The 13,018-nt window shown below is 38.6% G+C and overlaps 2 protein-coding genes and 1 non-coding gene across 3 annotated transcripts; all 3 read left to right on the plus strand.

Moving 5' to 3' along the window:
- The first annotated feature begins 761 nt into the window (after positions 1-761).
- Positions 762-6,151, plus strand: LOC141698358 (callose synthase 12-like). The gene has a single exon (XM_074503048.1). The coding sequence runs from the start codon at positions 762-764 to the stop codon at positions 6,057-6,059; it is 5,298 nt and encodes a 1,765-aa protein (XP_074359149.1). The 3' UTR covers positions 6,060-6,151.
- Positions 3,712-3,792, plus strand: LOC141699134 (small nucleolar RNA J33). The gene has a single exon (XR_012565619.1). It is a non-coding gene; the product is annotated as a small nucleolar RNA J33 (small nucleolar RNA).
- A 156-nt stretch (positions 6,152-6,307) lies between the features above and the next one.
- On the plus strand, positions 6,308-9,237 carry LOC141698493 (pentatricopeptide repeat-containing protein At3g49170, chloroplastic). The gene has a single exon (XM_074503198.1). The coding sequence runs from the start codon at positions 6,397-6,399 to the stop codon at positions 8,914-8,916; it is 2,520 nt and encodes an 839-aa protein (XP_074359299.1). The 5' UTR covers positions 6,308-6,396; the 3' UTR covers positions 8,917-9,237.
- The last annotated feature ends 3,781 nt before the right edge of the window (positions 9,238-13,018 follow it).

Genomic DNA, 13,018 nt, shown 5'->3' on the forward strand with positions numbered 1-13,018 from the left:
TGTGGAGTATCCACCTCGTGTTCCCCAGGGAATGCCAGCTCAGCCTTGGTCCCCTCCCTTATCTCTCTGTCCCACCGGCTGATCTGTACCTCCATCAATATCACTCTCTGGCCCCCTACTCCCCTCCCTTATCTGTCTGTCCCACCGGCTGATCTGTACCTCCATCAATATCACTCTCTGGCCCCCTACTGATGATTGTATCACTTTCATCTTCTATAAATCCATTTCGGTTGCTACATATTTACAGGCTAAGTTTTGGTTTTGCACGTAACATGACCATAGAACCCTTGTTGCCTTGTACTTTGACTTGGTGCGAACCCTAAGATGTCTGTGTACGTCAAAATATTCAAAGCGCAAGTAGCATGAACTTGTTGAATCCAGCTAGTATAATACTGTTAACTTAATACAAGACGAGTAGGTTATAATATTTTGTTAACGAATAGGTTAGTAAAATATTTTGTTTCTTCTGTTATAATGTGGTATAATGTATATAGATTATATACCTTTATGTACGTCCAGTGGAATGAATTATTTTTAATTTTTTAATTTTCTTCAGAGATGCATATCTATAGGCACGTGGATTATAATTTACATCAAAAGCTCAGTGTAGTTGCATTTATCATGAAACAATTTTATATAAAACCAAGTGTCAATTGCCACAAAATTTACTCCACCTGATCATTGTCTTTCTCCCCACAATTTTCTCGTACAAAGAAAACCTTTAGGCACCACCGCAATTTTCTCCTCCTCCATGCAATGCCATGAGCCTCCGTCACCGCCACCCAACACCGTCCCAGGAGACTCCACCATCGGAACGAGCCTTTAACATAATCCCAGTAGATACCCTCCTTGCTGACCACCCTTCCCTCCGTTTCCCAGAAGTTCGAGCCACCATCACCGCTCTTCGTGACGTTGGGAACCTCAGTTTACCACCCTCAGTGAGCCAATGGGAACCCCACATGGACCTCCTCGATTGGCTAGCTGCATTCTTTGGTTTCCAACGCGACAACGTTAGAAATCAACGGGAACACCTGGTCCTCCACTTAGCCAATACACAAATGCGCCAATCTGACAACATTGATTCCCTTGACCCTGTTGTCCTTCGCAGGTTTCGCCACAAACTTCTCAAAAATTATGAAACTTGGTGTTCCTTTGTTGGCAAGAGATCCAAAGTGAAACTTGGCCATAATTCACACTCTGACACTGATCACCAGCGACGTCAGCTTCTTTATGTTTCTCTATATCTTCTTATCTGGGGTGAGTCTGCAAATCTTCGGTTTGTTCCAGAATGTATTTGCTTTATATTTCACCACCTAGCCATGGAACTCACTAATATTCTTGATGATCATATTGATAAATATACCGGCAAACCATTTCTACCTTCTGTTTCTGGAGAAAATGCTTACTTGAATAAGATTGTGAAGCCCATTTATAATACAATTAGTGGTGAGGTGGATAATAGTAAGAATGGGACTGCGCCGCATTCAGCATGGAGAAATTATGATGATATAAATGAGTATTTTTGGAGTAAGAGGTGCTTTCAAAAATTGAAATGGCCTATTGATCTAAATAGTAATTTTCTAGTGGCTGATAATAGAGGTGGTAAATGGATTGGAAAGACAGGGTTTGTAGAGCAGAGGTCTTTTTGGAACCTGTTTCGGAGTTTTGACAAGCTTTGGATAATGTTGATTTTGTTTTTCCAGGTTGGAGTTATTGTGGCTTGGGATGAGAAAGACTATGTGTGGCAATCACTTGAAAGTAAAGATGTTCAAGTGAAATGTTTGTCTGCCTTCATAACATGGAGTGCTTTGAGATTACTTCGGTCTATCCTTGATGCGCGAATGCAGCATAAAATAGTTTCAAGGGAGACTTTGGGGCCTGGTGTGAGGATGATATTAAAGATTGGTGTTGCTGCAGCTTGGATTCTTGTTTTTGTGTTTTGTTACTGGAAGATGTGGAGTCATAGATATGATGACAAGAGGTGGTCAGCTAAGGCCAATGACTGGGTGACAAGATACTGTCAGGCTGCAGTTGTATATCTTATACCAGAGTTTCTGGCTATAATACTATTTCTGTTGCCATGGGTTAGAAATTTCATTGAGGAAACAGACTGGAAGGTCTTCTATGTGCTGTCTTGGTGGTTTCAGAGCCGGATTTATGTTGGTCGTGGCCTCAGGGAAGGTCTTGTGGATAATATTAAGTATACCATATTTTGGATTGTGGTGCTTGGTACAAAATTTTGCTTTAGTTACTATTTACAGATCAAACCCATGGTAGAACCTACACATGCCCTTATAAACAAGAAGAATGTGAAGTATGAATGGGACCAGATCTTTAAGAAAAACAACATTGCTGCAGTAGGGCTCCTGTGGCTTCCTGTCGTATTAATTTACCTCATGGACATACAGATTTGGTACTCCATTTATTCTTCATTTGTTGGTGTAGGAGTTGGACTATTCCAACACTTGGGCGAAATTCGGAACATGCAGCAGTTGAAGTTGAGATTCCAGTTCTTTGCAAGTGCAGTTCAGTTCAATCTCATGCCAAAGGAACATGTACTGAATGCAAGGGTTAATTTGATAACAAAGATTCAAGATGGCATTAACCGATTAAAGTTGAGGTACGGGCTTGGTCGCCCCTTTAAGAAGCTTGAATCTAATGAGACAGAAGCACAGAAATTCGAGTTGATGTGGAATGAGATCATAATGACGTTTAGGGAAGAAGATATTCTCAGTGATCAAGAGGTTGAACTGTTGGAGCTGCCAAAGAATACCTGGGACATCAGGGTTATCCGTTGGCCGTGTTTTCTCCTCCGCAATGAGTTGCTGCTGGCCCTTAGCCAGGCTAATGAGTTAGTTGATGCTCCTGACAAGTGGCTTTGGTATAAAATTCGCAAGCATGACTACAGGCGCTATGCTGTAATTGAGTCATATGACACTACAAAGCACCTCTTGCTGCAAATTGTCAAAGGAAACACTGAAGAGCATTCCATCATTACAGCTTTATTCCATGAGATTGATACTGCAATACAGTCGGAGACCCTCACGAAAAAATTCAGAATGACTGCTCTTCCCAAGATTCATGCCAAGTTGATTGCTCTACTTAGTCTTATAAACAAGCCAAAAAAAGACATCAGCAAAATGGTAAACACTCTACAGGCCCTTTATGAGGTTACTATTAGAGATTTCTACAGAGAGAAGAGGAGCACTGATCAGCTTAGAGTGGATGGCTTGGCTCCAAGCGAGAAACTTATAAGTGAAGGATTGCTTTTTGAGAATGCTATTGAGTTGCCAGATACAAACATTGATACTTTCTATTGCCAGGCTCGACGCTTGCACACCATTCTTACTTCTCGGGACTCCATGCAAAATGTCCCTAAAAATTTTGAAGCCAGACGGCGACTTGCCTTCTTTAGCAACTCTCTGTTTATGAACATGCCTCATGCTCCTCAAGTTGAGAAAATGAGAGCCTTCAGTGTTTTGACTCCTTATTACAATGAAGAAGTATTGTACAGCAAGGAAAACCTCCGAACAGAGAATGAAGATGGAATTACCACTCTATATTACTTGCAAACGATATATGATGATGAGTGGGAAAATTTCTTACAGAGAATGAAGCGTGAAGGAATGGTAAACATTAATGAGATCTGGACAAGCAAGGTGAGAGATCTTCGTCTATGGGCATCATACAGAGGCCAAACACTGGCCCGTACTGTGAGAGGAATGATGTATTACTCTCGGGCTCTCAAGATGCTGGCTTTTCTTGACACTGCATCTGAGATGGACATTAGGGAAGGATCAAGGGAGCTTTATACAGTGAAGCATAGTAGCACCTCAAACAGCATGACCTTAGAAAAGTCATTATCTACCAGAAGTTTTAGTAGAGTAGATGATGTAACAAAGTCATTGTTTAAAGGACACGAATATGGAACTGCTTTGATGAAATACACTTACGTAATTGCCTGCCAGATATATGGCGCTCAGAAGGCCAAGAAGGACCCTCGTGCAGAAGACATTCTGTATCTAATGAAAAACAATGAGGCTCTTCGAGTGGCCTATGTTGATGAGGTTCCCCGCGGGAGAGATAATATGGAGTACTACTCTGTTCTAGTAAAGTATGATCAACAATTGAAAAAGGAAGTAGAGATTTACCGAGTTCAGTTGCCTGGTCCCTTAAAGCTTGGAGAGGGGAAACCGGAGAATCAAAACCATGCTTTTATCTTTACTAGGGGAGATGCTGTACAGACTATTGATATGAATCAAGACAACTACTTTGAGGAGGCACTCAAAATGCGTAATCTACTGGAAGAGTACAGACACTACTATGGTATCAGGAAGCCTACAATCTTGGGTGTTCGAGAACACATTTTCACTGCTTCTGTATCATCACTTGCTTGGTTCATGTCAGCTCAGGAGACTAGTTTTGTCACATTAGGACAACGTGTGTTGGCAGACCCTTTGAAAGTTCGCATGCATTATGGCCACCCGGATGTATTTGACAGGTTTTGGTTCTTAACTAGAGGTGGAATAAGCAAAGCCTCTAGGGTGATAAATATAAGTGAAGACATTTTTGCGGGGTTTAACTGCACTTTGCGTGGTGGGAATGTCACTCATCATGAGTACATACAGGTTGGGAAGGGAAGGGATGTGGGTTTAAATCAAATATCTATGTTTGAAGCCAAGGTTGCAAGTGGAAACGGTGAGCAAGTTCTCAGCAGAGATTTATATAGGTTAGGACATAGACTAGACTTCTTTAGGATGCTGTCATTCTTCTACACTACAGTAGGTTTTTATATGAATACATTGATAATAATCTTTACTGTTTATTCATTCCTCTGGGGTCGGCTCTATCTGGCTCTTAGCGGGATTGAGAAAGCTATGGTAGACGATGTAGCTAACAATACAGCGTTTGGTACAATATTGAACCAGCAGTTCCTATTACAGCTTGGAGTTTTCACTGCATTGCCAATGATAGTGGAGAACTCTCTGGAACTTGGGTTCCTTTCGGCCATTTGGGAGTTTATAACAATGCAACTCCAGCTTTCATCAGTATTCTTCACATTCTCCATGGGAACTCGTTCCCACTATTTTGGCAGAACTATTCTCCACGGTGGTGCAGAGTATAGGGCAACTGGTCGTGGTTTTGTTGTGGAACACAAGAGTTTTGCAGAGAATTATAGATTGTATGCGCGTAGCCACTTTATAAAGGCAATTGAGCTTGGGCTAATACTTATAATCTATGCTGCATACGGTGCTGTAGCCAAGGACACATTTGTGTACATAGTGTTGACCATATCAAGCTGGTTTATGGTAGTGTCATGGATCATGGCCCCATTCGTATTCAATCCTTCTGCATTTGATTGGTTAAAACTTGTATATGACTATGATGATTTCATGAACTGGATATGGTTCCGAGGTAGTGTTTTTGCCAAATCCGATCAGAGCTGGGAAAGATGGTGGTACGAGGAACAGGATCATCTAAAAACAACAGGGTTTTGGGGTAAAGTCCTGGAAGTAATATTAGACCTCCGGTTTTTCTTTTTCCAATATGGAATTGTATACCAGCTAGGAATATCTAGTGGGAGTCACAGTATAATTGTTTACCTGTTTTCTTGGATATATGCAGTAGTGGTTCTTGCAGTTTATTGTGCAGTGAGGTACGCTCAGGAAACATATGCCGAGAAAGAACATATATACTACAGATTATGTCAGTTGCAGATTATCATAGTGGTGATACTTCTGATTATCGGACTGTTGCAGTTTACAGAATTTGAATTTGTCGATATTTTCAGAAGTATGTTGGCACTTATTCCAACAGGCTGGGGAATAATATTGATTGCTCAAGTGTTTCGACCAAGTCTAGAGAACACCGAGATCTGGAGGATTATTGTATCTTTGGCTCGGGTTTACGACATAATGTTTGGAGTGATTGTGATGACTCCTGTGGCAGTTTTATCCTGGTTCCCTGGCTTCCAAGCCATGCAAACAAGAATTCTCTTTAATGATGCATTTACTAGAGGTCTCCAGATTTTTAAGATTGTCACTGCAAAAAAAAGCTAGAATCAATCTATGAACAGGTGTACAGTATTACCATCCCGTGTAGTTTTATGTATGAAAACCAAGTCATTTGTATACAAGTCATTATCGGCAAGTTTTTTCATCTAACATCCCTGTTCAACATTATAATTATGATTATAAGAAAATGTATAAGCAAAAATAATAACTGGTGATTATTGTATATAAGCTCGTTAATAAAACAAGAAATCGATCGTACCACCCAATTATTAACATTTGAGTGCTGAACGGATATTTATTAACATTCATTTCTAGAACTAATTTGAAACCAATCATAACGGATAACTAACCAAGGCCAAGGACAGTGTCCGCCAATGAAAAGATGATGATGAGTAACAGCACTTTCACTCCCGCGAAAATTCCCCTTAAACCCATTAACATAAACCCTAATTTCAAAACCCCCAATTTAATTCATCTAGCCAATACTGGCCAAATTCACAAAGCAATCAATCTTTTAACAACCCATCAACACAAAATCATCCCAGACCTAACCACCTACTCAATTCTTCTCAAATCTTGTATTCGAACTCGCAATTTCGATCTCGGTAAGCTCTTACATAACACCCTCATTTCTTCAGGTCTTGTATTTGATCATGATGTTATTATGCTTAATTCACTTATTACTTTGTATTCTAAGTCTGGTGATTTAGTTACTGCTAAATTTATATTTGATAGTATGGGTGATAAGAAAGATTTGGTTTCGTGGAGTGCGATAATTTCCGGGTTTGCGCATAATGGGATGGGAAGGGAGAGTGTTTGTGTTTTTGTTGATATGATTAAGTTTGGCGAGTACCCGAATGAGTTTTGTTTTTCGGGTGTTCTTCGTGCGTGTTGTAGTCCGGGGAATGTGGATGTTGGGTTGGTGGTGTTTGGGTTTGTGATTAAGACCGGGTACTTTGAGTCTGATTTGTGTGTTGGGTGTGCATTGGTTGATTTTTTTGCGAAGGGTTTGGGTGATATGAAGGCAGCGAGGGTAGTGTTTGATGAGATGCCTGAGAGGAATGCGGTTACGTGGACGTTGATGATTACTAGATATGCTCAAATGGGTTATTCGGGTGATGCTGTGCAGTTGTTTTTGGAAATGGTAGAGAATGGTTTTGTTGCTGATCGGTTTACTTTTAGTAGTGTTATTTCGGGTTGTGCAGAATTAGGATGGCTAGATGTTGGAAAACAACTGCATTCTTTGGTGGTCAAATCTGGTTTGTCTACTGATGTTTGTGTAGGCTGTAGTTTGCTAGATATGTATGCGAAATCTGGTGGATCTTTAAATGATTCAAGGAATGTGTTTAATAGGATGTCGGAACACAATGTCATGTCATGGACAGCAATGATTACTGGATATGTATTGAATGGAGGATTTGATAGAGAAGCTATAGAAATGTACAGTAAGATGATAGAAAGTCGTGTCTTACCCAACGAGATCACATTTTCCAGCCTTCTAAAAGCTTGTGGAAACCTTGCTGATACAAAAGCTGGAGAACAAATTTACAACAATGCTGTCAAGTTGGGATTTCTATCAGTAAATTGTGTAGGAAATTCTCTTGTTAGTATGTATGCTCGATCTGGTAAAATAGAAGATGCTCGAAAAGCCTTTGAGATTTTGTTTGAGAAGAATTTAGTTTCATATAACATACTTGTTGATGCCTATGCTAAGAATTTGAATTCTGAAGAAGCCTTTAGTATTTTTAATCAAATTGAGGAACGTGAACTGGGGGTTGATTCTTTCACTTATGCTAGTCTCTTGAGTGGAGCTGCAAGTATTGGTGCAGTTGGCAAGGGCGAGCAAATCCATGCACGGTTACTAAAATCTGGGTTTGAGTCCTACCAGTTGATCTGTAATGCTTTGATCTCTATGTACTCCAAATGTGGGAATATAGGAGCTGCATTCCAAGTTTTCAGTGACATGGAAGATCGAAATATAATTTCTTGGACATCAATCATTACTGGTTTTGCAAAACATGGATTAGCACAAAGATCTCAAGAAATGTTTAAACAAATGCTCCTAGCTGGTGTTAGGCCCAATGATGTCACCTATGTCGCTGTTTTATCAGCCTGCAGCCATGCTGGTATGGTTGATGAGGGATGGAAACACTTTAATGCAATGTACAAAGAGCATGGAATAAATCCAAAGATGGAACATTATGCATGCATGGTTGACTTATTTGGGAGATCGGGATTTCTTGAAAGAGCAGTGCAATTTATTGAGTCAATGCCGTACGTTGCTGATCCTCTGGTCTGGCGAACATTGCTTGGAGCTTGTCATGTTCATGGTAACACAGAGATAGGAAAATATGCTGCAGGAATGATTCTTAAGCAAGATCCAAATGATTCAGCTGCTCATGTATTACTTTCCAATTTGTATGCGTCAACGAGTCAATGGGATCAGGTTACAGACATAAGAAAAGTCATGAAAGAGAGAAATGTGGTTAAAGAAGTGGGATGTAGCTGGATAGAGACAGGAAACAAGGTGCACAGGTTTTATGTTGGGGATACTTCTCATCCACAGGCTCGAGAGATATATGAAGAATTAGATCAATTGGCAGTTAAGATAAAGAAGCTTGGATACATTCCTGATACGAATTTTGTTCTACATAATGTGGTAGAGGAGCAGAAGGAGCAATATTTGTTTCAGCACAGTGAAAAAATAGCTGTAGCATTTGGTCTTATCAGCACGGCTAAATCAAAGCCCATCAGGATCTTTAAGAATCTACGTGTCTGTGGTGACTGCCACACTACAATGAAATATGTATCCTTGGCAACAGGGAGAGACATAGTGGTAAGGGATTCAAATCGGTTTCATCATTTTGTCAATGGTTCGTGTTCCTGCAACGATTACTGGTAATTATTAAGTGAAGAAATGAGGATGAACATTTTTTTATAACCAAGTGTCCGGGCCAGCTTACACCTTCAGTTTTGCAAGTCTGATACAAAAACATAAAGAAAAGGAAAGTAGAAGAATGACAACTCGGAGATGGTTAGATCGATGTCTGCTGGAAAAGTTGCTTCAGCTCCTACGATTTCGTAAATTATCCTTAGAGCAATTTGAACAAGCTCTTAAATTTTTTGCTAAAAATAATATAATTAATTGGCTCTTAAGAATTTAAGATATAAAATTACTCATCATCTTCAATAATATCTTTAGTTATGCCTCTTAAGTTATTTTTTATAATTAAATGTACTTACATATTTTAGAAAGAAATGGAATAATGGTAGAAAGTTGAAATGTAGCTATGTATATTAATAAAAAATAGAGTAGAGAGATGAGAGATACTCTTAAGTTTGAGAAGGATATTGGCACTCCTAAATATTTGAAGAAGTTTAAGGAGATTGTTGGAGTTCATTTTTCATTCCATTCTTTTCAAATTTTAATTTAGGAGCTCATTTAAGAGCTTCTTGAAAATGCTGTTACCGTGAGATTAGTCAGTTATCTCCTTATTTTCAACAGCTGCAGATGCTGCCTGGTCCAATCCTAACTTTTGCAACTCCTTTAAGAAACCATCAACATTCAACGTCATCACCACTAATTTTGTAGGATATTAAAATAGGTAGAGATGTACAAAAATCCCGGACTCGAAAATCTGACCCGGCCAGATCCGGTCAAAACCCGTTCAAGCCCGGTCCGGTCTCGGTCCCGGCCCGGGCTTCGGGTCTCGACGGACCCTATATTTTTAGGCAAAACCCGGCCTGACCCGATTAAAAACCCAGATTTTGGTCCGGTCCGGCCCGACCCGATTCAAAACCCGAAAAAACCCGAAAAAACCCGGTTATAATCTGATTATTCTAATATATTTTCTTATAAATTTATAAATTCACATTTATTATAAATATAAATAATACTTTAAACACATATATATTTACATATATGTGATTAATAATATTATTTATATACTTCGTTGCATAAATAATTAAATAAGATATAATAAGTACACTATATATATTTGGATATCATTGTTATCATAACAATGATAAACAATGATAAAACATACTACATCTGTCCCTCTCATTTGTTTACAGTTTTTTTCACATGCTTGACACGTATTTTAAGGCAACTATAAAATATATTTCTATTATTTATTTTTAAAATTTTCTTTTTTTGTATTAAAATTTGAACATCATATTTTTATTTAGAAGAAAAAAAATTAAAAAAAAATTATGCAACTACATTTAATAAGAGCATTAAAGTGCGTGCCGAGCCCACGTCCCCCAATGTAAAGAATTGAAGGGGACGGAGGGAGTATTATTCTATAAACATGTTTATTTATTTTCTGAACTTAAATGTTTTCAACGAAGTAATATTTTCATAAAATATTCCATGTAAACTAATACATTGTTACGATGATCTAGTTGATAACATATCTATTTTTCGGAATCTCTAATAATACTCGATCCGATTTAAATTAGAAAAAAGCCCGGCCCGATCCGATCCGGCCCGAGAAAAAGCATGGTTAGGCCCGCCTAGAGGGCCCAAACGGGTTCTGACATTTTCGGAAAACCCGACCCGGCCCGGTCAAAGTCAAAGCCCGAAAAGCCTGGCCTGGTCAAAGCCCGGGTTTTTTAAGGCCCGGTCAAAACCCGACCCGATGGATCTTTTGTGCATCTCTAACCTCAAGTATTGTTAGATATATTTGATAATGTCATGACTAATATGATTTATGTTTAGTTTTCAGATCTTAGTTAAACAGGACAAATCAGTACTTAACTGAAATCAGCACTTATACTGAAGTCAGAACTTAAGTTATCAGTACTTAAGGTTCAGGAGATATTTATCAGAAGATAATATCAGGACTTAAAGGATACATTCAGATAAGGAAGGCGGCTGATTGAAAGGAAAGAAGATCAAGACAAACATAAGAAGAGATATGCATGAAGAAGAAATCCTATGAAGAATGAAATACTTGGAAGAAAAGATATCTGATTGATAGATTTTAGGAAGCAGAATTATATTCCATATCAATTAGCGATTATCTTGTAACTGTGTAGTATATAAACACAGACATAGGGTTTACACTAGAAGTGTTATCATTATCGAGAATATTATTCATTGTAACCCTAGCAGCTCTCGTGATATTTGTTCATCACCGAGAGAGGACAATTCCGCATTGTAACAGAGTTTATTGCTTTGAATAAAGTCTGTTTTTCTGTTACTTGTGTTATTAGAATTCGATTTGATTGTGCTATACACTGTATTCGATCCCCTTCTACAGTGTGTGTGACCTAACAAGTGGTATCAGAGCCTATCTGTTAACACACAAACAATTTAAGATCCAAAAACAATCATGTCTGAAGTAGAAACTCCAACTAAGCCCACCAAAACTGAAGAACCTCCAAAGACACAAATCCATAGTCGATATGAGACTATTAGAGTTCCCATATTGAAACCGTCTGAATATCCCATATGGAAGGTGAGGATGACTATGTTTCTGGAAGCTACAGATCCAGAATATCTTGACAGAATCAAGGAAGGACCTCACAATCCAACAAAACTCATTGTTGCACTTGCAGGTGAAGCAGCAAAGTCTGTACCAAAGGAGAAGAGTGAATATACTGCTGAAGATATCGCTTCAATTGCTAAGGATGCTAAGGTACGACACTTACTGCATAGTGTCATTGATAATATAATGTCAAACAGGATAATAAACTGCAAAATTGCAAAGGAGATATGGGATGTCTTGGAAACAAGATGTCAGGGAACTGATATGATTAAGAAGAACAGGAAGATAATACTCACTCAAGAGTATGAACACTTTGACTCAAAGGCTAATGAGTCATTGACTGATTTATATGATAGATTTGTCAAACTCTTGAATGATTTGTCACTGGTTGATAAGGAGTATGATCTTGAAGATTCAAACCTTAAATTCCTGTTAGCTCTTCCTGAAAGCTGGGATTTGAAGGCAACAACTATAAGAGACAACTATAATCTTGATCAAACGACTCTTGATGAAATCTATGGGATGCTCAAGACTCATGAACTTGAGATGGAACAAAGAAGTAAGAGGAAAGGAGGAAAGTCAAGAACAATTGCTCTTAAGGCTGAAGAAGAATCTCCCAAGGCAGCCACCTCAAGGAAAGGCAAGGGTAAAGCGCTCTTTACAAAGTCTGATACTGAGTCATTAAGTTCTGATAGTGATGATGACTCAGAATCTGAAAGCTTGCCTGAGACGGATGCTGATGAAGAGATGATGAAGCTGTGTGCTCTTATGGTGAAAGGAATCACAAAGATTGCATACATGAAGTTCAGGAAGGGAAATAAATTTTCCAGGAAAGGTGCAAGTTCTGATAAGAAGAATTTCAGAAAATCTGAAGGTAAAGGAGGAAAGTATGACAGAGGAGATTACACAAATGTGAAATGCTACAACTGTGGTGAGAAATGCCACATATCTCCTGATTGCAAGAAAGTGAAGAGTGACAAAGGCAAGGCTCTTGTCACAAAGAAGAAAAGCTGGACAGACACCTCAGATTCTGAAAGTGAGGAGAACTATGTCTTGATGGAAAATGCTGATATGGCAAATGCTGAAAGCAGAACTGAAGCTGCTGAGTTAAAGGTACCTCAAACTACTTATGCCTTTCATTCTGATGATATTAATGAGTTGAGAAGATATCTTAAAACCATGTTCATTAGCTATAGAGATCAAACTTTAACATGTGAAAGATTAACTTCTGAAAATCTTGCTTTTAAAAAGAGGAATAATTATTTAGAAAAAGAGTTAGTCATGTTCCATCAAACTCAGAAAGATAGAGATGATGCTTTCTATGTTAGGGATGAAGTACTTAAAATGAATGAATCTCTAAAAACTGAGTTAGAAAAGGAAAGAGAGATTATCAGGACTTGGACTAACTCTGGAAGAACAAATCAGAATTTGTTAAGTAGTGGAAACTGGAAAGAGGGCTTAGGTTATGGAGATGATAAGAATGATAAGGGACTGTAGATATTAAGGCTATAG

The sequence above is a fragment of the Apium graveolens genome, chromosome 11, assembly GCF_009905375.1.
Source record: "Apium graveolens cultivar Ventura chromosome 11, ASM990537v1, whole genome shotgun sequence".
NCBI lineage: Eukaryota > Viridiplantae > Streptophyta > Magnoliopsida > Apiales > Apiaceae > Apium > Apium graveolens.

Coding starts and splice junctions, on each gene's coding strand:
- LOC141698493 (XM_074503198.1), top strand. CDS start 6,397: ATGATGATGAGTAACAGCACTTTCACTCCCGCGAAAATTCCCCTTAAA.
- LOC141698358 (XM_074503048.1), top strand. CDS start 762: ATGAGCCTCCGTCACCGCCACCCAACACCGTCCCAGGAGACTCCACCA.